The sequence below is a fragment of the Ranitomeya imitator genome, chromosome 5 (assembly GCF_032444005.1).
Source record: "Ranitomeya imitator isolate aRanImi1 chromosome 5, aRanImi1.pri, whole genome shotgun sequence".
Taxonomy (NCBI): Eukaryota; Metazoa; Chordata; class Amphibia; order Anura; family Dendrobatidae; genus Ranitomeya; species Ranitomeya imitator.
In genome coordinates this window covers 95,086,242-95,111,620 of record NC_091286.1, presented here as the reverse complement: position 1 = coordinate 95,111,620, position 25,379 = coordinate 95,086,242, and the positions used below count along the sequence as shown (strand labels likewise).

General features: G+C 41.6%; 1 protein-coding gene across 1 annotated transcript in view; it reads left to right on the top strand.

Annotated features, from left to right (window-relative positions):
- The window catches only part of CFAP61 (cilia and flagella associated protein 61), a 411,230-nt gene that overhangs the window by 139,397 nt on the left and 246,454 nt on the right, over nucleotides 1-25,379 (top strand). Inside the window, exon 17 of the mRNA XM_069768933.1 lies at nucleotides 6,588-6,722. Within this exon, the coding sequence (XP_069625034.1) occupies nucleotides 6,588-6,722 (135 nt within the window). The remainder of the gene's footprint in view (nucleotides 1-6,587; nucleotides 6,723-25,379) is intronic.

The window sequence follows — 25,379 nt, the reverse complement described above, 5'->3', positions numbered from 1 at the left end:
TCGGCCCGACGTACCGACGCATACTGTGCAAGCGCCGCACAACGTTGGCAACGGATGCATTTTTCCAGCGCATCTGCTGCCCCATTGTGAGTTGCGGGGAGGTGGGGGCAGAGTTCCGGCCACGCATGCGCGGTCGGAAATGGCGAACTCAACGCAGCAAAAAACGTTACATGTAACGTTTTTTGCTTAAGACGGTCTGCCACAACACGACGCAACCGTCGCATGACTGTTGTGATGTGTGTCAATGCGTCGCTAATGTTAGTCTATGGGGAAAAAACACATCCTGCAGACAACTTTGCAGGATGCGTTTTTTCCCCTATACGACGCATTGCGACGTATTCAAAACGACGCTAGTGTGAAAGTAGCCTAAGATGCTTCTGGCGTTGTGGCTTAACACAAGGAATGCGACACTTGTAGCCCATGTCCTGGATACGTCTGTGTGTGTTGACTCTTGAAGCAATGACTCCAGCAGCAGTCCACTCCTTGTGAATCTCCCCCAAATGGATAGATTGAATGGCCTTTTCTTAACAATCCTTTCAAGGCTCTGGTTATCCCGCTTGCTTGTGCACCTTTTTCTACCAGACTTTTTCCTTCCACTCAACTTTCCATTAATATGCTTGGATACAGCACTCTGTGAACAGCCAGCTTCTTTAGCAATTATCTTTTGTGGCTTACTCTCCTTGTGGAGTGTGTCAATGACTGCCTTCTGGACATCTGTCAAGTCAGCAGTCTTCCCCATGATTGTGGAGCCTACTGAAACAGACTAAGGGACCTTTCTAAATGCTTAGGAAGCCTTTGCAGGTGTTTTTGTTAGTTATTCTAATTCTACTGAGATAATGACTTTTGGGTTTTCATTGGCTGTAAGCCATAATAATCAACATTAACAGAAATAAACACTTGAAATAGATCACTCTGTTTGTAATTACTCTATATAATATATGAGTTTCACTTTTTGTATTGAAGAACTGAAATAAATTAACTTTTTGATGATATTCAAATTTTGTGAGAAGCACCTGTACATGCCCTGCATAGGATGCCAATTAGGGTATGTTCAGACAGAGATTTTTGGAAGAGGAAAAATCCGATGAATAATGCTGTTCTTTATCCCTGCTTCTGGAAACATTTTTTTTCATGAAGGGTTTTTTAAGTGGTTTTAAAACTTTTTTTTCCACACTGGCAGTCTATTCAATTCACAGTTTTAAAAATGTGTAGCAGAGGCGATATAAGTACTGGAGCTTCTAGTCTCCTTTGAAAACCATTGAAGCATGCAAACAGTAAAAAAAAAAGTTTTTAAAAATGTGAAAAAAATATAAAAGTTAAAATCACCTCCATTTTGCCTCATTTAAAAAAAAAAACTATAAAAAAATCAAAAATACGCATATTTGGTATCACCGTGTTCAGAATTGCCCGATCTATCAATATAAAAAATAATTAACCTGATCATTAAACGGCGTAACGAGAACACAATTAAAACATCAGAATTACATTTTTTTTTCACTGCTACATTGCAGTAATATGCAATAGTTGGTGATCAAAAAGATCGTATCTAGACCAAAATGGTATCAATAAAAACGCCAGATTGGTGCACAAAAAATAAGCCCTCACCCAGCCCCAGATCTCGAAAAATAGAGACGCTACACGTCTTGGAAAATGGAGCCATTTTTTTTTTTTATCAAATTTTGGAATTTCTTTTCACCACTGAACAAAAAAAAACCTAGACATGTTTGGTGTCTATGAACATCTAGTGACCTGGAGAATCATAATGGCAGGTCAGTTTTAGCATTTAGTGAACATTGTTAAAAAAAAAAAAAAACTGTGGTATTGCACTTCTTTTGCAATTTCACTCCACTTGGAATTTGTTTCCCGTTTTCCAGTACACGATATGTTAAAACTAATGGTACCATTAAAAAGTACATCTTGTCCCACAAAAAACAAGCACTCACATGGCCATATTGACCAAAAAATAAAAAAGTTATGGCTCTGGGAAGAAGGGAAGCAAAAATTAAAACTCAAAAACCGAAATACCTCTGGTCATAGAGGGGATAACATGATCCTAAAAAAAAACTCAGTGTGAACAAATTCTCAGTGAGTTTTTTTTGAGTCTGGAAACAAATCGGAGTACCTTGTGGAAGCCATCCCAAATAGAGAACAATATGTTATCTGAAACATCAGAAAGTTTTTTTGGTCCAATTGGACTGCAAATTTATTTGCAAATTATTGCCTCCTCCAGTCCCAAGTCAGTTGATTGTTTAACAAGTTAAATTAGACCTAGATATAAGCACAAATGTCTCTATAAATTGAGATGTAGATAAGGGGAAGGCACTTGTGCAAAATTTCTTTAAATGCCTTATTTGTCAAAGTGCACAGCGGTTAGACAGGGCAGAAGACACGTAACCTATGCAAAATGCTCAAACAAACTTGTTTCTAGTTCACATGTGCTGCCAGATGTATTTATCATATATATTTGCTTCATGTATTTTCTGGCTTCTGCAGTGTTTCCGTCCCTTCACACATTCCGAGTACTCTGTTCTAATCAGTCCTCCCCTCTCCCAAGTACAGCTCGCGTGCTCTTCTCACATTCTTAAAACAATCAAATCCATCCACCAATACCATACAATGCGAGATATGCTCTCACCAATCACAAAATCATTTGCTCACTCTCTCTATTCTCGTTCTCATAGTTGCAGGAGATGTCTCCCCTAACTCAGGCCCTCTTTATACTAGTAATTTTTACTATTTTTTGCTGCACACAGAAATCCTGCTAATTGCATAATTATTTTTTGTATGTTTTTTCTTGTCTCTTTTAATTGTGCCTTCTGGAACTTCCCTATACTCATGACTTATTCATTTCAAATTATTTTAATCTTCTTGCTCTCACTGAAACCTGGTTCCAGCAGTTGAATAGCGCCTCCTCTGCAGCTCTCTCGTTTTGTGGTCTATTTTTCTCGTACCTTAAGATCCTTAATTAAAATGTGCTTTTCATGTAATCTCCCTGGTACCTTCACTTATATTCCCGTCTTCTTAGGTCATATTCCACCCCTTGTCCCTGCAAGTGATGGTAGTTTACCGACCTCCGTGCCAACCACACCACTTTTTTAAATCACTTTGCAACACTTTTATGCGGTGAGATTCCCTCTCTTATCATATGGGACCTTAACTTCCCCATTAATAATCCACACTCCTCTTCTGCCACTCATCTTCTATGTCTTTCTCTCTACACTTGTAGAAGGGAATACACTGGACCTGATCTTCTTCCGATTTTGCTCATTATATGATTTTACTAGCTCCCCTCTTGGGTTTATATTTGACTGAGATCTTTCTTTTACTCCCTATATCCATTCACACACTTGCTCATGTCACCAGCACCTCAAAAATATGGCAAACATTTGCCCTTTTCTTACCTCTGACTCTGCAAAAACTCTCACTAGCATTCTTATTAATTTTTGTCTGTACTACTGCAGCTCTCTACTTGACAGTGTCCCTGTTACTAAACTCTCCCCTCTCTAATCTACTGTGAATCCTGCAGCCTGAGTGTTATTTTTGTACAGCCACTACACCAATGCCTCCACGCTATGCCAGTCATTGCACAGGTTACCCTTCCACTACAGAATACATATAAACTATCTCTCACCCACATAGATCTTCACAGTTCTACACCACCCTACATTTCCTCCCTCATCTCTGTCTACCACGCTACTGATGCTCTCTGTTCCACGTATGACTTTAGACTGGCATCCTCTATAATCTGAACCTCCCACTTCAAGACTTCTCACATTCTGCACCATTCTCTGAAATGCTCTGCCCCAGACAATCTGGTTAATTCCTGGTATCCACAGTTTTAAGCGTGCTCTAAAAATACATTTCTGTATCTAATCTATTGCTAAGCTATTTCCTGTTTTCCCTTCTTAACGTTTCCTCAGAATCTGGTCATTCTTATTTGTTTCTTCAACCTCCATGCACTCAGTAGCACTTTGTAACTGGGCTTGTATAGATTCTGACTATTGAATGGTTCATGCAGCTTTATTTGAATGCCCCTATTCACTATATTGATGGCTGGACCGTCATTATAATAAATATACACTACAAGTATTTTTTTTACCTTTTGTGTCACCCCTATTTCCTAATAGATTTTAGTCTTACAAGCAGGGCCCTCACTCCTCTTGGTATTTGTTGACATTCTGTACGTATTATTATTATTTATTATTATTATAGCGCCATTTATTCCATGGCGCTTTACATGTGAGGAGGGGTATACATAATAAAAACAAGTACAAGTCACAGCTGGTACAGGAGGAGAGAGGACCCTGCCCACGAGGGCTCACAATCTACAAGGGATGGGTGAGGATACAGTAGGCGAGGGTAGAGCTGGTCGTGCAGAGGTTTGGTCGATTGGTGGTTACTGCAGGTTGTAGGCTTGGCGGAAGAGGTGGGTTTTCAGGTTCTTTTTTAAGGTTTCGATGGTAGGTGAGAGTCTGATATGTTGGGGTAGAGGGTTCCAGAGTAGGTGAGGCGCGAGAGAAATCTTGTATGTGATTACTCTGTATTACTCTGTAATGTCCTATTTTGTTTGTACATGTCCCCTCTGAATTATAAACTGCTGTGGAATATGTCGGCATTGTAGAATTAAACATTGTTATTATTAGAACATACAGACTCCATACAGACATTGTCCTCGGTTGGATTGAAATCAGGTCACTGGAGCTTCCATGTAACGGTGATAACTACTGCTCCGCTGTGCTGCATTTTTTGTCCAAGATCAGAGTAGCAGGCCTCCTTTTTATCCCAGAGTCAGAATCACTGTTGTCAATAGCTGTGTCTGGTATTACAGCTCATCCCCATTCATGTACAAGAATAGTGCAGTTCTTGGGAAAATCAGATCCTATATTTATTGTCATAGAAAAATCAATTAAGTGAACCCAGAGAAATAGTGAGAAAAAATAAACTTACAGCAAACAGTGCCTGTGCTAGTGTAAATAATAGATACCTGCTAAACAACATGGCAAACAGTGTGGGATTTACCTTATGCATCAGTACTGTAATGACAAGCGAGTTTAGTATTGTGGCATTATGGAATGTGGACCCACAGCGCCACAGGCCGGGGAGAGCCTGGAGGGGCATAACTACCTGCCCACCTTATTTTTCACTGGATTCCAGGTGCTACTCCAGAACAGATACTGGTACAGCAACAGTTGACCCCTAAGGGTCAGGACAGTAGAACAGACTAGGAGTCTTAGACAGGACTAGATACAGAGGATATAGATGTAGCCACTTGTTCAGACGGGATGGATACTTGAACCAATACTGACAGCATGGGTTTCGGGTACAGATACCGCCAGTGTTTTCAGGGTTCTGGTTCCTCAGGCGCGATTTCACTTTCAGGTTCTGGCACGACTAGAGGAGTTTCGGGTTCAGGTACCACCGGAGCGGTTTCGGGTTCAGGTGCTATACATGCAGGACAGGAACAAGAAAGAAGAACTGGTACTGGTACTAGATTAGCTCAACTGGTACTGGGATCTGATCACTAGCTGGCAGCTTGCGGACTAACTACAATTGTTGCTCAGGCACCTCCCTATAGGTGGAGGTGTCTTAAGTACTAAGTGTCTCCCAGCTGTTGGCTGGAGACATATAAGATTGAACACACTGTCTCTCTATTAGACTTGGAGTGCGCTCGCCGCAGTTGAGACTCGGGAACCGGAGCAAGAGACATGACAAGATGGCCAAAGTGGTGAGTTAGTAGGCGTTCCTTCCGTGGGGGAGAAGCGGAGGCATGCAGGGACGCCGATGGTATATGTTATAGTAAATTATCGGGACTAAAAGCAGAACAGTAAGGGTACGTGCCCATGATCAGGAATTGCTGCGGTTTTGACGCTGCGTATTTATGCCAGACCTCAGCGGCCAGATGTTACAGCATAGTGAAATCCCATGTCCACTATGTATACATGTGCACCTGCGGATCACCAGCGGACACTGACATGCGGCATGTCTTTGAGGACTGCAACAGAAATGTAATCAATAGGATGTATTGGATATGGTAATTCTGCACGGTTCAGTGAAAACATGCAGATTTACCTGTGATCAAAAGATCGCAGCGTTTTGGACTTAGAGAAAATACGCTGCGTCCAAAGAACTGCTACTTCCAGATCGTGGGAACATCGCCGGATCCTTTCTTTAAGTAATCAGAGAGTCTTCTCTCTCATCTTTTAAAGTATTAGTGGGTTCTGAGCACAAGATCCTTGACTAACAGAAAAGAAAATGGATGGAGGTAAGATGAGCTAATTTATGATTGGTAGTGAGAGAATGTGCTCCTGGGAAAAATTCTGGTACAGCAAAATGCCATAAACCAAGCCACTTGTTTATCTGTCATTCCCACAGAGATGGTAATGTAATTATTCCCATAATTATCTTCATTAGTGGTGGGTATTATGTGAACTCCTTCCCCGGTTCTAGCACTATGTTTATTTGTTATTATTTTTCTCTAACCCCGGCTTTCAATTTGCCAAGTCTGTTAAGAATTGCGCGTTTGTTAAACATCTGCGAGGACCAGAGTTGGCATTCTCCTCACTAAAATGAAGATGGTTGTCTTTCAGTTTAAGGATCCCTGCGCCCATTCACTGACATCTGCCCTTCATTACATGGTTCCCGTGCGACCGAGACGACAGATTGTCTATCCTCTGGAAAAGCTTGGCATAAACGCTCCATCAAAGCAGGTCTCCAAGGATCAGGTGGGTGACAGAAGCTACAGCAGGCAACAGGCACCATGCCAGGCTCTACAAGGTTTGGCAGATGGCATGGAATTGCTGTCTTAGTATGAATAGGTTGCTTCTTAATTATACAGATCTGGGTGTTCATACCCTCACAGGATGAGTTGTATCCCAGTGTTTAAATATATGTATCCCGAATGTAGACAGAACTCTCAATTCAACGATCATATCACAACCCGATGTAACCAAACTATACCTTAGTAAAAGCTCCAGAAACCCCCAAAAAAGTAATAAACAGGACTTGAGCTTGTCTGAGTTCCTGTTGCTTGGCATAGCAGTGGATTTTGTTTTTTGTCTGAGTTTCCACTGTTGTATTGACGTATATATGTCGATCTTTTACCAATACTTCTTACATATTACTTTGTACTAATACTGTGTCAACAAAAAAAGCATACAGTGATGCCTATGTGCTTACAAAGTTGGCACGCCTTCTGTATGTATTGCGCTGATGAAGACTTGTTGATATAGGCGCTGTTCAGATTAGCTCCATTGCTTCGTTCGCACAAGAGCCATGACCGTTTTAATCGATCCATTTATAAGCTAATCTCAACTTATAGCAACAGGCCCCTTTAATTTTGATTGGGTCCAAGGGATTTCTTTCAGGTTTGTTTTATACAATGGAAATCCCAAGAAACTTGAACAAAGTAGGTTTGGTGTAACCAGGATATTATTGGTACTGACTGTGTGTATGCCCATAGTACTGGCGGTCTTCACTGAGTGGGTACTGGGACGTAACTGTTCCCAGGGGGCCTGTGGGTCTGTTTAGACCTCAAGCCGTAAAATAAATCCAGAGACTCACTGAAGCAGAGATGGCATTGCACACATTTTTCAATTAGATTTATTCTTTAATTTTTGTAAAGAAGAAAAATCTATGGTTTATGCCACATGAAAGTAAACATGGCTAAAGAATAGAAAATCAAGCAATAGTCTCATTGTTAAGTCTATTCTATGATCACTTATTTCTAACGCTGGGTATACACTTTAGATCGCTGTCAACTGAAAGAGTGATCAGCCAACAGCTATTCTTCCCCACTCTTCATACACATGCATAATCACCTTGGAGGAGTGTGCACGTGTCCTAACCTCCTGGCACACACCTCTAGTGGCTGCGTGCTCTCCTAAGAAAAAAAAGATCGGTCGTGTTGAAAACAAACATGCCTGACCCTTTTTTCCCTAACATATGCTGTTGGAAATTTGTATACACCGCCATACAAATTAGATGATTGTCTAGTTCTGTTAAAATTGCAGCATTCATCTAAAGTGTATGTTTTTGAAGTGCAGGTCAATTTCTCGAGGCACACTTTTTGCCCTTATGCTTGAAATTGTCAAAACTTGACAATATCTATAAAATGATGTGTAACTTGATCGAGTTCCATGAATTTTAAATTGCTATTTATGCCTTACACTAAAATCAAAAAAATTTTCTCTGTTACTTGACATTAGTGGCACAGATGGCAGGTTTAAAGCAAAAACTAAGCTGTGGGGGTTACATATCTGACCACAGCACACACTTACGTGGCTGCAGGTTTTCAGATCATCCAGTTCATGCACAATAGGAAGCCTTCTAGTACACATAATTTTATTTTAAAGGGGTTGTCCACAACTAGGATATTAATGATGTTTTCTAAGAATAGATCGACAATATCAGATTACTGGAGGTTTGACACTCCTATGATCATCTCTTACCAGCTCCAGCAGTGGACGGACATAATCCGTGTTTGGAGAGGAACACGACCACTCCATTTTTTGTGATTTACAATAAAGTTCTACTTTTTTTTTTTTTTTTTTTTAAATGGCTCTTCATGTACAATTTTTTTCTGTAGGATTACACACTGTTTAGTAGCCGCTCCGGGTACAGCAAGTCATCTCGTCTCCCTACTCTGACTATATCCGGCTGCTGATGGAGCTGGTAACGGCTAATTGTGGGGGTCCTAGGTGTCGATTTTAAAGCCATCCTTCCTGCACCTGCCTGCCAGCCACTATCTGCTTCCAAGTGCACCCACATTAACAAAGTTACATAGCGGCACGGTGGCTCAGTGATTAGCACTGCACCCTTGCAGCACTGGGTCCTTGGGTCAGATCCCACCAAGGACAACATCTGCAAGGAGTTTGTATGTTCTCCCTGTGTTTGCGTGGGTTTCCTCCAGGTTCTCCGGTTTCCTCCCACACTCAAAAGACATACTGATAGGGAATCTAGATTGTGAGCCCCATCGGGGACAGTGATGATAATGTCTGTAAAGTTCTACAGAATAACATAGCGCTATATAAGCAAAGCATAATAATAATAACTTTTTCAGCATATCTATATGGAGAAATGTCATTGAATTCTATTTTAATAATGCTGATTATTACATCAGCCAGCTGCTCTTGTACATGATGAGATATTATATATTCCCCACACAGTTGTCTTTAACAAGATGTTGTTTGCAATTTCAATGTAAGTTAAAATGCTCACGGTAGCTTCATTTTATTATGGCATCAGCAAAGTGATGAGCCCGGGGGTATTCTAGTCTGTTCCCCCTAATCCCAGACTATATTTGCAGTCATTTATTATTTTTTTTGAAGTAATGGAATCCTTGTTTGGAAAAGAAATCATCAATTTTCAGCCTGTTTACTTCTCCGCTCTCCCCGCCATCTGCTTGTGTGCTGCAATCCATCTGCTCATAGTAATTATGTAATTATTGATACAAGAGAAGAATAGGTGAAATCATCATTTGGAATAAGTGACCTGTTTTGTCGGCTTATTTTTTTTCTCTGTCCTCCTGTTTTCTTTTTCACATGGATGAAGCAGGCTCGAACAGAGCTAAACACTACTTTATGTTAGTAGACTACTGTGTTACTGATAAATAGTGATATATGAAGACACAAACACCAATAGACGGCTCTGCAGACTAAATGTATCATCAGATGTATCCAGCAATCCTAGGAAGGATGTTATGAATCCATAGAGCGCGTTACATGCTACCACTCATGTGGTTATTCTAGGATGCGATCTATAGTACATACAGAACTTCATCAGCTTTATCAAGGTTGGGATTTTCCTACAGTTTGTTTTTCTCAGGTTTATTTGTGAAAGCTAGGAAACCTATGTATCTGCTATTATATACTAACTGACCTCTTAAATTCAATCCCTTTCATCACTATAGCAATCAAAGCTGACAAGACATAGCTCTGTCTGACAGCACAAAAGAGCATATCCATCGTGAAAAATAACATTTAATGGGGACTTCCTATCTAATAAAGAATGGTCGTAACGCTAGGATGCGCCATTACTTTATAACGGGCGGGGAGCCGACCTCTGGTTCCCCTACTGGGACCGAAAATGATGTGAATTCAGTGCCGGTAAAGAGAAGCACGCCCTTCTAATTTATTCCCGATTTCCTATTCTTTTGCATGTTTGTCACACTTAAGTGTTTCAGATCACCAAACAAATTTAAATATTAAGCAAAAATAACAGAAGTAAACACAAAATGCAGTTTTTAAAGGAAGGTTTTTATTATTAAGGGAATAAGAAATCCAGTCCTACGGGGCCCTGTGTGAAAAAGTGATTGCTCCCTAAATCTAAAAACTGGTTGGGCCACCCTTAGCAGCAACAACTGCAATAAAATGTTTCCGATAACTGACAATGTGTCCTTTACAATGCTCTGGAGGAATTTTGACTTGCTCATCCTTGCAGAATTGTTGTACTTCAGCAACATTGGAGGGTTTCTGAGCATGAACCTCCTTTTTAAGGTGACAGCATCTCAATTGGATTAAGGTCAGGACTTTGACTAGGCCACTCCAAAGTCATCATTTTCTTTTTCTTAGGCTATTCAGAGGTGGACCTGCTGGGGTGTTTTGGATCATTGTCCTGCTGCATAACCCAAGTACGTTTCAGCTTGAGGTCACGAACAGATGACCGGACATTCTTCTTCAGGATTCCTTTGTAGACTGCAGAATTCATGGTTCCATTTACATCAAGTCTTCCAGTTCCTGAAGCAGCAAAACAGCCCCATACCATCACACTACCTCCACCATAATTTACTGTTGGTATGATGTTCCTTTTCAGAAGTTCTGTGTTCTACGCCAGATGTAATGGGACAGATACCTTCCAAAAAGTTAAACTTTTGTCTCATCAGTCCACAGAGTATTTTCCCAAAACTTTTGGTGATCATCCAGATGTTTTCTGTCAAAACTGAGACTAGCCTATATGTTCTTGTTGCTCAGCAGTGGTTTTCGTTTTGTTACCCATGCAGGTCACTTTTGCCCAGTCTTTCTTATTGTGGAACACTAACCTTAACAGGCAAGTGAGGCCTGCAGTTCTTTGGATGTTAGTAGATGCAGAAACCTCAGTGACATATTAAATGTCAAAGAAGTGGGGCTTGAAACGAAGCCTGACCACATGCAACACACAAAATAAGCCCACTCCAAAATTAAGAAATGAAGGAGAAGAAGGAGCAAATAGGCGTCAATAGTAGCAAAGTCAATAATTTTATTAATAACCAAACAGTATGCAACAACAGTGACCATTTATAAGATAACGCATGATAAAACTAAAGCAGGACGGAAACAGAGGAACCAAGGAAATCCATGATTGCAAGTTGCCCATATAACCATTGCAGCATATTGCGTAAAGTGCCAGTGCTTATGTATGCAATAAGATGGTAAGAACACCACACCCAAAAATGTGCGATCAAAGTGAATGTAATGGATAAAAGGAGGGCTTTGATAACTTACCAGGGGCAAAGCAAGAGTGGACCCTGGGCCAGGTGTGGTTAGACCCCGACGCGCGTTTTGCGTGTCTACTGCATCGCTTTCTCAAGGGGAATGTGTGTTGAACAGGAAGCAGGACCTTTTGTGGCCATGTGACCGGCAGCCGAATAGGGATGACTGGAGTGTCAGTTGGGCATGTGTACAGCCGATCTGATCTAACAAGAATAGACGTGCCCCATTTGAGATACAATTTCTCTGTTCTGGCAATCAGAGCAGGTCCCAGCAGTCAGACCCCCACCAATCCATAAGTTATTACTTATCCTGTTGATCTTCACTGGAAAGCTCCTTTAAGAAGATGAGCATTTTAGCCTTGGAGTTATTCTGTCAACTTATATACATATGTCTTCACTCTCTTTTCCTCTATAGTTCATTAGAAGCTTGTGCATGTTACCCCCATTGGTGAAAAAATTGAAGAGCCGGAGTGTCATTATTGTAAAATCAATTAAGTCATTTGCAGTGATTACCTGTAACTGGTACCAGCAAAGTAGTGTTGTGCCAAGCATGGATACCAGGCCTGTTGTCCAATAGTAAGTGACAGAGAGCTGTATAAACTACAGAAAATTGGGGGGTTGGAGATATCTTTTGGTTGAATCTGTGAGTGCCCAGTTCTCCAGGACACCACATAGGTTTTGTTTCCAGTAATTGGTTAGTATATAAGTGCAGCCTTCTTCAACTCTATTTCCAACACAATGGCACAATCGTCAGCAATGTCACAATAAAAAACAACAAATAAAATGGCACTCTGTAGCGCTATAGCTTATGCTTAGCGCAAAAAATGGCCAATTCATCTATACCCTGCAGCCGCGATAAGGCGATTCTTGTTGCTGGGAAACTTTCTAATGTGAATTTTCACCTACTGTAGGTTGAAGCCTACATTTATGTGGGTAGATAGGATCCTGTTATGATTAAAACCGCCAGAGTCTGAGGGGTGGAGTGCTCAGTCAGAGAACCTATGTATACAAATAACAAAAAACTGACCGTGATTTCAAAACAGAAGACAGACGTGAACATATGCTTACTAAGAAGAGCCATCTCCATATATAACCAACAAATAAAGTAGTACTCTGTAGCGCTATAGCATGCAAACATGAAATATGAATTGCATTACCGCTCTAGAAAATAGGAAAATTTGAGAATACTTAGTGCATAAAATGGCCAATTCATGTATACCCTGCAGTCGCGATATGGCGATTCTTTTTGCTGGGAACCTTTATGATATGAAACCATGACTAACAAGACAAAAATAAACTTTTCAAAGCTGATCAAGGCTTAAAGTTTTTATGTCTTTCACTGTGCGCTTTGCTAACTAAACAAGTTACCTTGAATTTTCTTATGAGCAATGAACACGGAGACATCAGGTCAAGTGGCCTGTCAGTGTCATTATGGAGTCAACAGAGTTCACAATCTGCAGCCTCCAATGATAGACATGGAAAATAATACTTGTTTAGAGCAGAGCTGGTTCTGTTAACCATTTCAGTACCACAAGGACACCATACATTATGGGATAGATGTATTAAATAAGTATTTGGAGAATGCACTTACCAATGGAGATTGTTTTTTTTTTCTTTCAGAACTACAAGTTTTGCAAAACTTAAAGCAGTTTTATATCAGAATACGGTTTGCCCAATCTCAGGCTTTTGTGTAGAATAATATACTGGGAAGAGAGCTTGTGTATTGTGGTTCTCTTTATCAGTGCAGAGGTCAAGAGGTATATTTAAAGGGAGCCTGTCACCAGTTTTGTCATATAACAACTAAAACTATCACCTTATTCAGCGCTTGTGCTGCAGTCCATAAATGCTTACATAACCCCCTGACTCCCCCTGTATACTCCCCAAAAACCTTTTTTAAGTTCTCCCTCTCTGTATGGAAATTGGGTCAGTCCGGTCCGAGGGGCGTGGTTTTGTGCCTCTCTATCTCTCCCCCCCCCCCCCCGGCTGCTGCTCACTGTCCTACTTCTTTAATTGACATTGATGATGCCTCTGTCATCCACATTACATTGATGAGCAAAATCTTGCGCCTGCGCCCAGAAACTGTGGCTTATGTCTGCTCTTTATGCTTTATAATACTGCGTGCAGAGCCGAAAATGTAAGTGTGCATGCGCCTGTAGTAGGGCAAACCATAGTGCACAGGCATGAGCAGCGATTTCTGTGCGCTGGCGCAAGTTTTCGTCTGGCAGTGTGGATGACAGAGGCGTCATCCACTTCAATTAAAGAAGGTGGACAACGAGCTCCAGCCGAGATAGGGATGGAGAGGCCCAAAACCACATCATGGGACCAGAAGGATACAATTTTCATACAGCGTGGGAGAACTTATAAGGTTTTCGGGTGGTATATAGGGGGAGTCAGGAGGTTATATAAGCATTTAAGGACTGCAGCACTGGCACTGAATATGGTCATACATTTAGTTGTTATATGACAAAACTGGTGACAGGTTCCCTTTAGGGTATGTGCACACGTTGCTGATTTGCCTGTGGAATTTTCTGTGCAGATCCTTATTCTCTTGGCAGCAAACGCAGTTAAAAATCCACTTGTTTTTGATGCATTTTTAATGCGTTTTTGATGCGGATTTTCATGCAGTTTTTCATGCGGATTTATATGCGTTTTTGTAAGCTAAAAAAAGATATATTATTTAACAAAAATAAAGAATTGTGATGTCATTTCTTTGTCCAACCTCTTTTTTTACATACTCCGTTTAAGAATAATGATTACACACGGATAGATAGATAGATAGATAGATAGATAGATAGATAGATAGATAGATAGATAGATAGATAGATAATACCAAGTCCGATGTTTAGTAATAAACATAATAAAATGGTACATAAAGAGTTAAATACACACACGCAAAATCTGCATTAGGCCGGTGTCACACTTGTGAGAAACTCGCACGAGTCTCGCACCTCAGTACCTGGCACTTCCGCTGGCACTCAGACTGGAGCATTCAGCTGCATTGAAATACATGCGGCCCACACGCAAGTCCTGAATTCTGGCGGCAGTGCCGGGTATTGAGGTGCGAGACTTGTGCGAGTTTCTCGCAAGTGTGACCCCGGCCTTAAATGCAATATCTGTTTAATTAAAAAAAAAAAATGGAAAAAAAATGGCACAATTTTCCAAACAAGAGAGGGAAAGCCAGCAATTGGGGGCAGATGATTATAGTCTGGGAGGGGGGTAATACCCATGGATCTTCCCAGGCTGTTAATATCAGCTCACAGCTATATATTTAGCCTTTACTGGCTATTAAAATAGAGGAGCTACCAAAAAATGACGTGAGGTCCCCCTATAATTAATAACCAGAAAAAGCTATGCAGACAGCTACGGGCTGATATTAATAGCCTAGGAAGGGGCCATGGATATTGGCCACCCCTGGCTACAAACACCAGCTCTCAGCTGCCCCAGAAATGGTGCATCTCTAAGATGCCCCAATTCCGGCACTTAGCTTCTCTCTTCCCACTTGCCCTGTAGCGGTGGCAAGTGTGGTAATAGTTGTGGGGTAGATGTCACCTTTGTATTGTAAGGTGACATCAAGCCCGGCTTAGTAATGGAGAGGTGTCAATAAGAAACCCATTACTAATCCTATAGTTGTTACATGTTAAATAAAGACATAGACAGAATAAAGTATTTTAATGAAATAAAACACCACACAGTTTCCCATATTTATTATACAGCTAATCCATGCAACGCCCTCGTTCTCCTGCAAAAAAATAAAATAAACCAGCACAAATACTCCCTTGTTCCGATGTAGTCCATTTAATAATGAGTTTACCACAACGATCTCCCGTGTAGAACAGTGACATTGGGAGAAGTGACATCTCTACAGGGGCCTCCGATGATACACTGACCGGAGATAATACTTCCGCAGTGCACTACTGCTGTGCAATGGTGCCGCATGTGACAGGACGAACTCCGGTGACCTCTAGGCGGCGGAGTGATGCAATGTGGGAGGATTGTCTCCGGTCACTGTATCACCGGAGCCCTGTAGAACAGTCATATCTCCAGATGTGACATCTCTACACGGGAGATCATCGTGGGACACTCGTTATTAACCCCTTTACCCCCAAGGGTGGTTTGCACGTTATGGACGGGGTCAATTTTTACAATTCTGACCACTGTCCCTTTATGAGGTTATAACTCTGGAACGCTTCAACGGATCCCGGTGATTCTGACATTGTTTTCTCGTGACATATTGTACTTCATGATAGTGGTAAAATTTCTTTGATATTACCTGCGTTTATTTGTGAAAAAAACGGAAATTTGGCGAAAATTTTGAAAATTTCGCAATTTTCCAACTTTGAATTTTTATGCAATTAAATCACAGAGATATGTCACACAAAATACTTAATAAGTAACATTTCCCACATGTCTACTTTACATCAGCACAATTTTGGAACCAAAAATTTTTTTTTGTTAGGGAGTTATAAGGGTTAAAAGTTGACCAGCAATTTCTCATTTTTACAACACCATTTTATTTTAGGGATCACATCTCATTTGAAGTCATTTTGAGGGGTCTATATGATAGAAAATACCCAAGTGTGACACCATTCTAAAAACTGCACCCCTCAAGGTTCTCAAAACCACATTCAAGAAGTTTATTAACCCTTCAGGTGCTTCACAGGAATTTTTGGAATGTTTAAATAAAAATTAACATTTAACTTTTTTTCACAAAAAATTTACTTCAGCTCCAATTTGTTTTATTTTGCCAAGGGTAACAGGAGAAAATGGACCCCAAAAGTTGTTGTACAATTTGTCCTGAGTACGCTGATACCCCATATGTGGGGGTTAACCACAGTTTGTGCGCATGGCAGAGCTCGGAAGGGAAGGAGCGCCATTTGACTTTTCAAAGCAAAGTTGACTGGAATTGAGATGGGACGCCATGTTGCGTTTGGAGAGCCACTGATGTGCCTAAACATTGAAACCCCCCACAAGTGACACCATTTTGGAAAGTAGACCCCCTAAGGAACTTATCTAGAGGTGTGGTGAGCACTTTGACCCACCAAGTGCTTCACAGAAGTTAATAATGCAGAACCGTAAAAATAAAAAAATCATTTTTTTTCACAAACATTATCTTTTCGCCCCAAATTTTTTATTTTCCCAATGGTAAGAGAAGAAATTGGACCACAAAAGTTGTGGCACAATTTGTCCTGAGTACGCTGATACCCCATATGTGGGGGTAAACCATTGTTTGGGCGCATGGGAGAGATCGGAAGGGAAGGAGCGCCGTTTGACCTTTCAATGCAAAATTGACAGGAATTGAGATGAGACGCCATGTTGCGTTTGGAGAGCCACTGATGTGCCTAAACATTGAAACCCCCCACAAGTGACACCATTTTGGAAAGTAGACCCCCTAAGGAACTTATCTAGAGGTGTGGTGAGCACTTTGACCCACCAAGTGCTTCACAGAAGTTTATAATGCAGAACCGTAAAAATAAAAAATCATTTTTTTTTCACAAAAATTATCTTTTCGCCCCCAATTTTTTATTTTCCCAATGGTAAGAGAAGAAATTGGACCACAAAAGTTGTGGCACAATTTGTCCTGAGTACTCTGATACCCCATATGTGGGGGTAAACCATTGTTTGGGCGCATGGGAGAGCTCGGAAGGGAAGGAGCGCCGTTTGACCTTTCAATGCAAAATTGACAGGAATTGAGATTGGACGCCATGTTGCGTTTGGAGAGCCACTGATGTACCTAAACATTGAAACCCCCCACAAGTGACACCATTTTGAAAAGTAGACCCCCTAAGGAACTTATCTAGATGTGTGGTGAGCACTTTGACCCAATAAGAGCTTCACAGAAGTTTATAATGCAGAGCCGTAAAAATAAAACAAAATTTTTTTCCCACAAAAATAATTTTTTAGCCCCCAGTTTTGTATTTTCCTGAGGGTAACAGGAGAAATTGGACCCCAAAAGTTGTTGTGCAATTTGTCCTGAGTGCGCTGATACCCTATATGTGGGGGAGAACCAGCGTTTGGGCGCATGGGAGGGCTCGGAAGGGAAGGAGAGCCATTTGGAATACAGACTTAGATGGAATGGTCTGCAGGCGTCACATTGTGTTTGCGGAGCCCCTAATGTACCTAAACAGTAGAAACCCCCCACAAGTGACCCCATATTGGAAACTAGACCCCCCAAGGAACTTATTTAGATGTGTTGTGAGAACTTTGAGCCCCCAAGTATTTCACTACAGTTTATAACGCAGAGCCGTGAAAATAAAATAAAAAATTTCCCCTCAAAATTATTTTTTAGCCCCCAGTTTTGTATTTTCTCGAGGGTAAAAGGAGAAATTGGACCCCAAAAGTTGTTGTCCAATTTGTCCTGAGTGCGTTGATACCCCATATGTGGGGTGAACCAGCGTTTGGGCGCATGGGAGGGCTCGGAAGGGAAGGAGCGCCATTTGGAATGCAGACTTAAATGGAATGTGTTGTGAGAACTTTGAGCCCCCAAGTGTTTCACTACAGTTTATAACGCAGAGCCGTGAAAATAAAAAATCTCTTTTTTTCCCACAAAAATTATTTTTTAGCCCCAAGTTTTGTATTTTCCCAAGGGTAACAGGAGACATTGGACCCCAAAAGTTGTTGTCCAATTTGTCCTGAGTACGCTGATACCCCATATGTTGGGGTAAACTCCTGTTTGGGCACACGGGAGAGCTCGGAAGGGAAGGAGCACTGTTTTACTTTTTCAATGCAGAATTGGATGGAATTGAGATCGGTCGCCATGTCGCGTTTGGAGATCCCCCTGATGTGCCTAAATAGTGGAAACCCCCCAATTATAACTGAAACCCTAATCCAAACACACCCCTAACCCTAATCCCAACGGTAACCCTAACCACACCTCTAACCCAGACACACCCCTAATCCTAATCCCAATCGCAAATGTAATCCAAACCCTAACCCTAACTTTAGCCCCAACCCTAACTGTAGCCTTAACCCTAACCCTAGCCCTTACCCTAGCCCTAACCCTAGCCCCAACCCTAACCCTAGCCCTAACCCTAACCCTAACCCTAGTCCCAACCCTAACCCTAGCCCTAACCCTAGCCCTAACCCTAGCCCTAACCCTAGCCCTAACCCTAGCCCTAGCCCTAACCCTAACCCTAGCCCTAACCCTAGCCCTAACCCTAGCCCTAATCCTAGCCCTAACCCTAGCCCTAGCCCTAACCCTAGCCCTAGCCCTAGCCCTAACCCTAACCCTAGCCCTAACCCTAGCCCTAACCCTAGCCCTAACCCTAGCCCTAACCCTAACCCTAACCCTAGCCCTAGCCCTAACCCTAACCCTAGCCCTAACCCTAATGGGAAAATGGAAATAAATACATTTTTTTCATTTACTTTTATAGCGGGTTTTTTAGCGGATTTTTATGATTGGCAGCCGTCACACACTGAAAGACGCTTTTTATTGCAAAAAATATTTTTTGCGTTACCACATTTTGAGAGCTATAATTTTTCCATATTTGAGTCCACAGAGTCATGTGAGGTCTTGTTTTTTGCGGGACGAGTTGACGTTTTTATTGGTAACATTTTCGGGCACGTGACATTTTTTGATCGCTTTTTATTCCGATTTTTGTGAGGCAGAATGACCAAAAACCAGCTATTCATGAATTTCTTTTGGGGGAGGCGTTTATACCGTTCCGCGTTTGGTAAAATTGATAAAGCAGTTTTAATCTTCGGTTCAGTACGATTACAGCGACACCTCATTTGTATCATTTTTTTATGTTTTGGCGCTTTTATACGATAAAAACTATTTTATAGAAAAAAATAATTATTTTTGCATCGCTTTATTCTGAGGACTATAACTTTTTTATTTTTTTGCTGTTGTCGCTGTATGGTGGCTCGTTTTTTGCGGGACAAGATGACGCTTTCAGCGGTACCATGGTTATTTATATCCGTCTTTTTGATCGCGTGTTATTCCACTTTATGTTTGGCGGTATGATAATAAAGCGTTGTTTTTTGCCTCGTTTTTTTTTTTTTTTTCTTACGGTGTTTACTGAAGGGGTTAACTAGTGGGCCAGTTTTATAGGTCGGGTCGTTACGGACGCGGAGATACTAAATATGTGTACTTTTATTGTTTTGTTTTTTTAATTTAGATAAAGAAATGTATTTATGGGAATAATATTTTTTTTTTTTTTTCATTATTTAGGATTTTTTTTTTTTTTTTTTTTTTTACACACTTGGAAATTTTTTTTTTTACTTTTTTACTTTGCCCCAGGGGGGGACAATACAGATCGGTGATCTGCCAGTTTGCACAGCACTCTGACAGATCACCGATCTGTCTGAGAGCAGTGCAGCGTTACCAAGTGCCTGCTCTGAGCAGGCACTTGGTAAGCCACCTCCCTCCCTGCAGGACCCGGATCCGCGGCCATTTTGGATCCGGGACTTACTGCAGGGAGGGAGGTAGGAGACCCCCGGAGCAACGCGATCACATCGCGTTGCTGCGGGGGTCTCAGGGAAGCCCGCAGGGAGCCCCCTCCCTGCGCGATGCTTCCCTGCACCGCCGGCACATCGCGATCATCTTTGATCGCGGTGTGCCGGGGGTTAATGTGCCGGGGGTGGTCCGTGACCGCTCCTGGCACATAGTGCCGGATGTCAGCTGCGATAAGCAGCTGACACCCGGCCGCGATCGGCGGCGCTCCCCCCGTGAGCGCGGCCGATCGCGCTGGACGTAATATTCCGTCCTTGGGAATTAAGGCCCACCCCACATGGACGGAATATTACGTCCAATGGCAGAAAGGGGTTAAATGGATTACATTGGAACAGGGAGTATACTGTTGGTTTATTTTTTTATTTTTTTTTGCAGGCAATCGAGGTCATCGAGGATTAGCTGTTTGGTGACTATGTACTGTATGTGTATATGTGTTTATTTTTTTACTATTCAGCACAGTAGCCAGATGATGGGACTACTACTGTCCCATCATCGGCTAATGCTGTCACTGTTCTACGTGACAGCAGACATAGCCGGATGGGACTAGTAGTCCCATCAGACGATGCCTGCCTACACACAGACCCGCACACACACACACACACACAGCCACGCACACACGCACACACCCTTAGACCCCCGCAGACACACACAGATACACGCAGACCCTCTCAGACACACACAGATACACACAGACACCACCTCACAGACACGCACATCGTCTCCACCCACACACTCTTCCTCCTGCCTTTCTGCAGCGTTTTTCGCACGCAGCTCCGCAGCAAAACCGCAAATATTTTTACACCTGCGGTTTTGCTGCGGATTTGACTGACTCAATGGAAGTCAATGGGTGCAGAAACGCTGCAGATCCGCAAAAAGACATGCTGCGGAAAATAAAACTCTGCAAATGTGCACAGATTTTTCCGCAGCATGTGCACACTTATTCTGGATTTCCCATTGACTAACATTACAGTGGTTGTGTACTACACGTGCGGATTTGATGCAATTCCATGAGTCTAAAAATGCTGCGGATCCGCATCAAAATCCGCAACATGTGCACATAGCCTTAAATATACCTCTTGACCTCTGCTGATAAAGAAAACCACAATAGCACACGCTCTCTTCCCAGTACATGTACTCTTCTCCAGTGATCCCACAGGCAGCACTGTATGACAGGCCAACCATGGGTGCCTAACCACAGCAGACAGGCATCGGTAGCCAACCAAGGGCCTGGACACCCACCATCATCATGTGTAGTGCCATGCAGGACTCTATACTGTGCACAAAGGTTCCCTGCTGGCTACATTCATTCCCTGCTTTTACTATTGTTACGACCCTGTCTCCTCAATTATTGTCAAGATCAATGGGATCTTATTGGATGACCTAAAGAGCTTGGTTGTCTACGAGACAATGTAAGATCCATGAAAGAATCCACCGCTCAAAGCAAAGTGCCGGTATGTGTTTTGTGTCAATTATTCAAGCTTTTTGAGGCTCATTTTTAGCACAGGAGTGTGTAAAATGATAAGAGGTAGCGCTTAGCTCTGTCTAGAGCACGTATACACCCCACCATGTTTGTTTCATTGGGAAGATGTGGTCACAGGTTCTCTTCAGGGAATTGCCTTAGACTGAAAAACCATTTCTATTGTAGTACTATGTGCCAATCATTTTAACACACAACAGAATACTTCAACTGCTGAGCTGCGGCTTGACGGCCTTTTTAATTGTGATCAGAGACGTCTCGCGCTCATCTACTTATTTTGCAGTTCCATTTTATCCTCATTAAGTCCTCGTGCTGTCCTTTATTGGAGAAATGCAGCCCTTTCTTCTTCTGTATTCAGATCGCTACTTGTTAACTAGTCTGAGACAGCTGAAAAAACGGTTTTGTTCTTTCTACACAATGATCATTCAGCCTTTCCGCAAATGCCATTAACACCTGTATGCTGCTGACATCTTTCTTTCAAGACAAGGTAGGTCATCTTCCTTTTAATTTTGCAAATGTGCAGAAGTGACAAACATTGGGGACATTCCTGCTAACAATGCCATCTGCTGCCTGCCAAGATTGGGCAATAGTCAAGCTCTCAAATGAGATGTAATGGGAAAAACACAGAAAACGTGCTGACTTTTACTCTAAATTCGCCTCCAGCCAGCACTTTACATGTAATGTGTTTGCAGTGGAGATCTGTGCCATGAATTGACTGGTTTAAGTTGATAAAAGCTAAATGGATCTTAGATCTTAGAAAAGCATTCAGCTCTTTAATCAGTAAAATGATTCCATGCATAAAAATGTAGGACTTGCATTAAATCACTCCAGAGTAGGACTAGCGTATATTTGTTATAAGTTTTGCGACTTTTTGAAAAGCCGCTAGTTATGACTCAGGCGAATACATCTGGACTAGTGATCAGCGAATATACTCGTTACTCGAGATTTCTCGAGCACGCTCGGGGGTCCTCCGAGTATTTTTTAGTGCTCGGAGTTTTAGTTTTTAGCGCCGCAGCTGAATGATTTACATCTGTTAGCCAGCATAAGTACATGTGGGGGTTGCCTGGTTGCTAGGGTATCCCCACATGTACTTATGCTGGCTAACAGATGTAAATCATTCAGCTGCGGCGCTAAAAACTAAATCTCCAAGCACTAAAAAATACTCGGAGGACCCCTGAACATGCTCGAGAAATCTCGAGTAACGAGTATATTCGCTCATCACTAATTTGGATCCCTTAAGCTCTGCCACACTGACGAACATTTGTTATTGCTGCATCCGTAATGACCCAAACTAAAATTGTACCATAACCCATACGATAAATGCTACTGTATTAAAAAAATAAAATAAAAATACACAACAAAAATGTTCATAAAAATGCTAACAGATTGTATGTATAAAGAAAAAATATGGTATCACTAAAAATTGAATCTCGTCTTGCAAAGAATGCGGCCCGTCAAAGTCAATTTTTTTCTGTACCCAGCCAAATTTGAGACCCCTGATCTAAATGGTCACCACCAGGAAAATGTTTGACTGGTAGCATAAGCTGGTGCTTCTGGATCATGAACAAGCAGGCATTTATATGCTTTTATACAAAGTGTTTTTCTGGTGTATAAAATCCACTATCAAATCCCCCTGTAGGACTTTGTGAGTTCATATACGGGTTCTACTTTTCAGGTCCTCATCTACGTGCGGCGTGTCTGTGCATTACTTATACAGCGCTTTATATCTAACGTTTTCTCTATTGTAGTGGTTATAGGGAAATTGAACACTTGCTTCCAGGTTCCTCCAGATAATAGCTGGGGCACAGAATACAGTGGTAGGTTGCCGACTGTAATGTCACCTACATTCAAGGCTCCTTTAATCCAACAAGCAGTCAGATGAACAACAGCACATGACAAATTACATTGCATCATTATTTATTTAGTATTGTCATTATTTATTTAAAAATTCAAACACAGTGAGTAAAAAATGAAGTATAATCCATGAATCAATAGTTTGTAGATCCATCATTAGCATCAACCTAATGCCACAGCATTTTGATTATGTTGAGGTCTGGACCTTGGGCCATCACAAAACCTGATTTTTTTCTTTTTTAGCAATCCTGATGAGGCGTGCTGAGAATTATTGTTTTGTTACATGACACAGTTTCAGGAAAGCTTTAGCTTTTGGATAGATGGCCTCATATAGGACTTATAGAATAATCAATGACTTCAAGGTGCCCAGGCCGTGTAAATGCAAAACAAGCCCAAATCATTACATCTCCACCACCATGCACAACATTTCAGTTTATGTGTTTGTGTTGATATGCTGTGTCTGGTTTTGGCCACATGAAGTGCAGAGCATTATAGCCAAACATCTCTACTTTTGGTCTCACCTGTCCACATTGTTCCAGAAGTCTTATGGTTAACCTTTCAAACTTTAGTCATGCTTCCATGTTCTTTTCAGATGGAAGTGGTTTTCTCCTGTCAACCCTTCCAAACAAGCTATATTTATTCAGTCTTTTTCTATTTGTACTGTTATGAACTCAAACATTTCACATGCTGATTGAGACCTTTAGAGTTTGAGCTATAGCTCTTCCTTTTTTTTTTTAATTTTCTCTGAGTATTGCCAAGTCTGACCTTGGGTCTCATCTGTTGGGATGACCACTCCATGGCAAATTGTAAACTGTTTTCGACATGTGAATACTCTTTCTCATTGTATAATGATGGACTCCAAGTTGTTTGGAAATGGCCTTGCTGATGTCTTTACTCCTTGGCATTTTCTTAACATATGCCTGAATACCCTAGATCAGCAAACTGGCAAGTCTTCTCTTTTTATAGAGGTGGGCACACTTGGTGATGAACAATTTATCAAGGGCATTTGATTAGCAGCAACGGGCTTCACTTTAGCCTACTTTTTGTTAATAGATATTGCGACTCTATAATTTGTCATGTGTTGTTGTTCTTTTTCTCAATTTAAAGAGGGTGTATTTAGTTTTTCTCATGACTGTACGTATATATGCATATTTACACAAACATGCACGCGCTCGTGCATGTGATTCTTCCATCGCAGTGTTCATGCGATTTACCGGTCATGTATTCCGCTATGATGGGTCGAGTTCAAGAGCTCAGCCACACGTTTGGCAGTGGACATTAGTTATATTTTACAGCATCTGTGTGGCTAGACAGATGATGTATACAAGTGCTATTACTCCATAGGTTTTCCATGACCTGATTTCAAGGTGTTGATCGGTTGCTGTGGCAATCAGGGACATACCAGTGACCCTAGATCTGCTATGTTACTGCACATGCAGTCATGGCTGAAAATGTTTCAAAAACCTGACCGGCACATCCAAACATAGACTCAGTGTGAACAGGTGCTGAACCTAGAGTCGCCAACTCGTATATAGTTAAGTAAATAAGGCAGCACACTGCAGCGCTAGAACATACAAACTTGAAAAACGAAATTTGAACTGCATTACTGCACTAGAAATATGAAAAATGAGAGCTTTTAGCGCATAAAAATGGCCAATTTTATGTGTACCTGGTAGCCCCGTTACGGCATCTCTCTTATACCAGGTCCTAAACTTGCCTTACCTCGCTGAGAATAAACGTCTCCATCTGAATGGGTACATGTGAAAACCTCTTACTAGAGTAAAATTCTCTCTCTCTGTGGAGGGGTATTGGACCTGCTGTAATTAAAACACCTGAAGCTAGGATGCGGAGTGCACGATCAGAAGGCTAAAGAATACATTTCAAAAACCTGACCGGCACATCCAAACATAGACTCAGTGTGAACAGGTGCTGAACCTAGAGTCGCCAACTCGTATATAGTTAAGTAAATAAGGCAGCACACTGCAGCGCTAGAACATACAAACTTGAAAAACGAAATTTGAACTGCATTACTGCACTAGAAATATGAAAAATGAGAGCTTTTAGCGCATAAAAATGGCCAATTTTATGTGTACCTGGTAGCCCCGTTACGGCATCTCTCTTATACCAGGTCC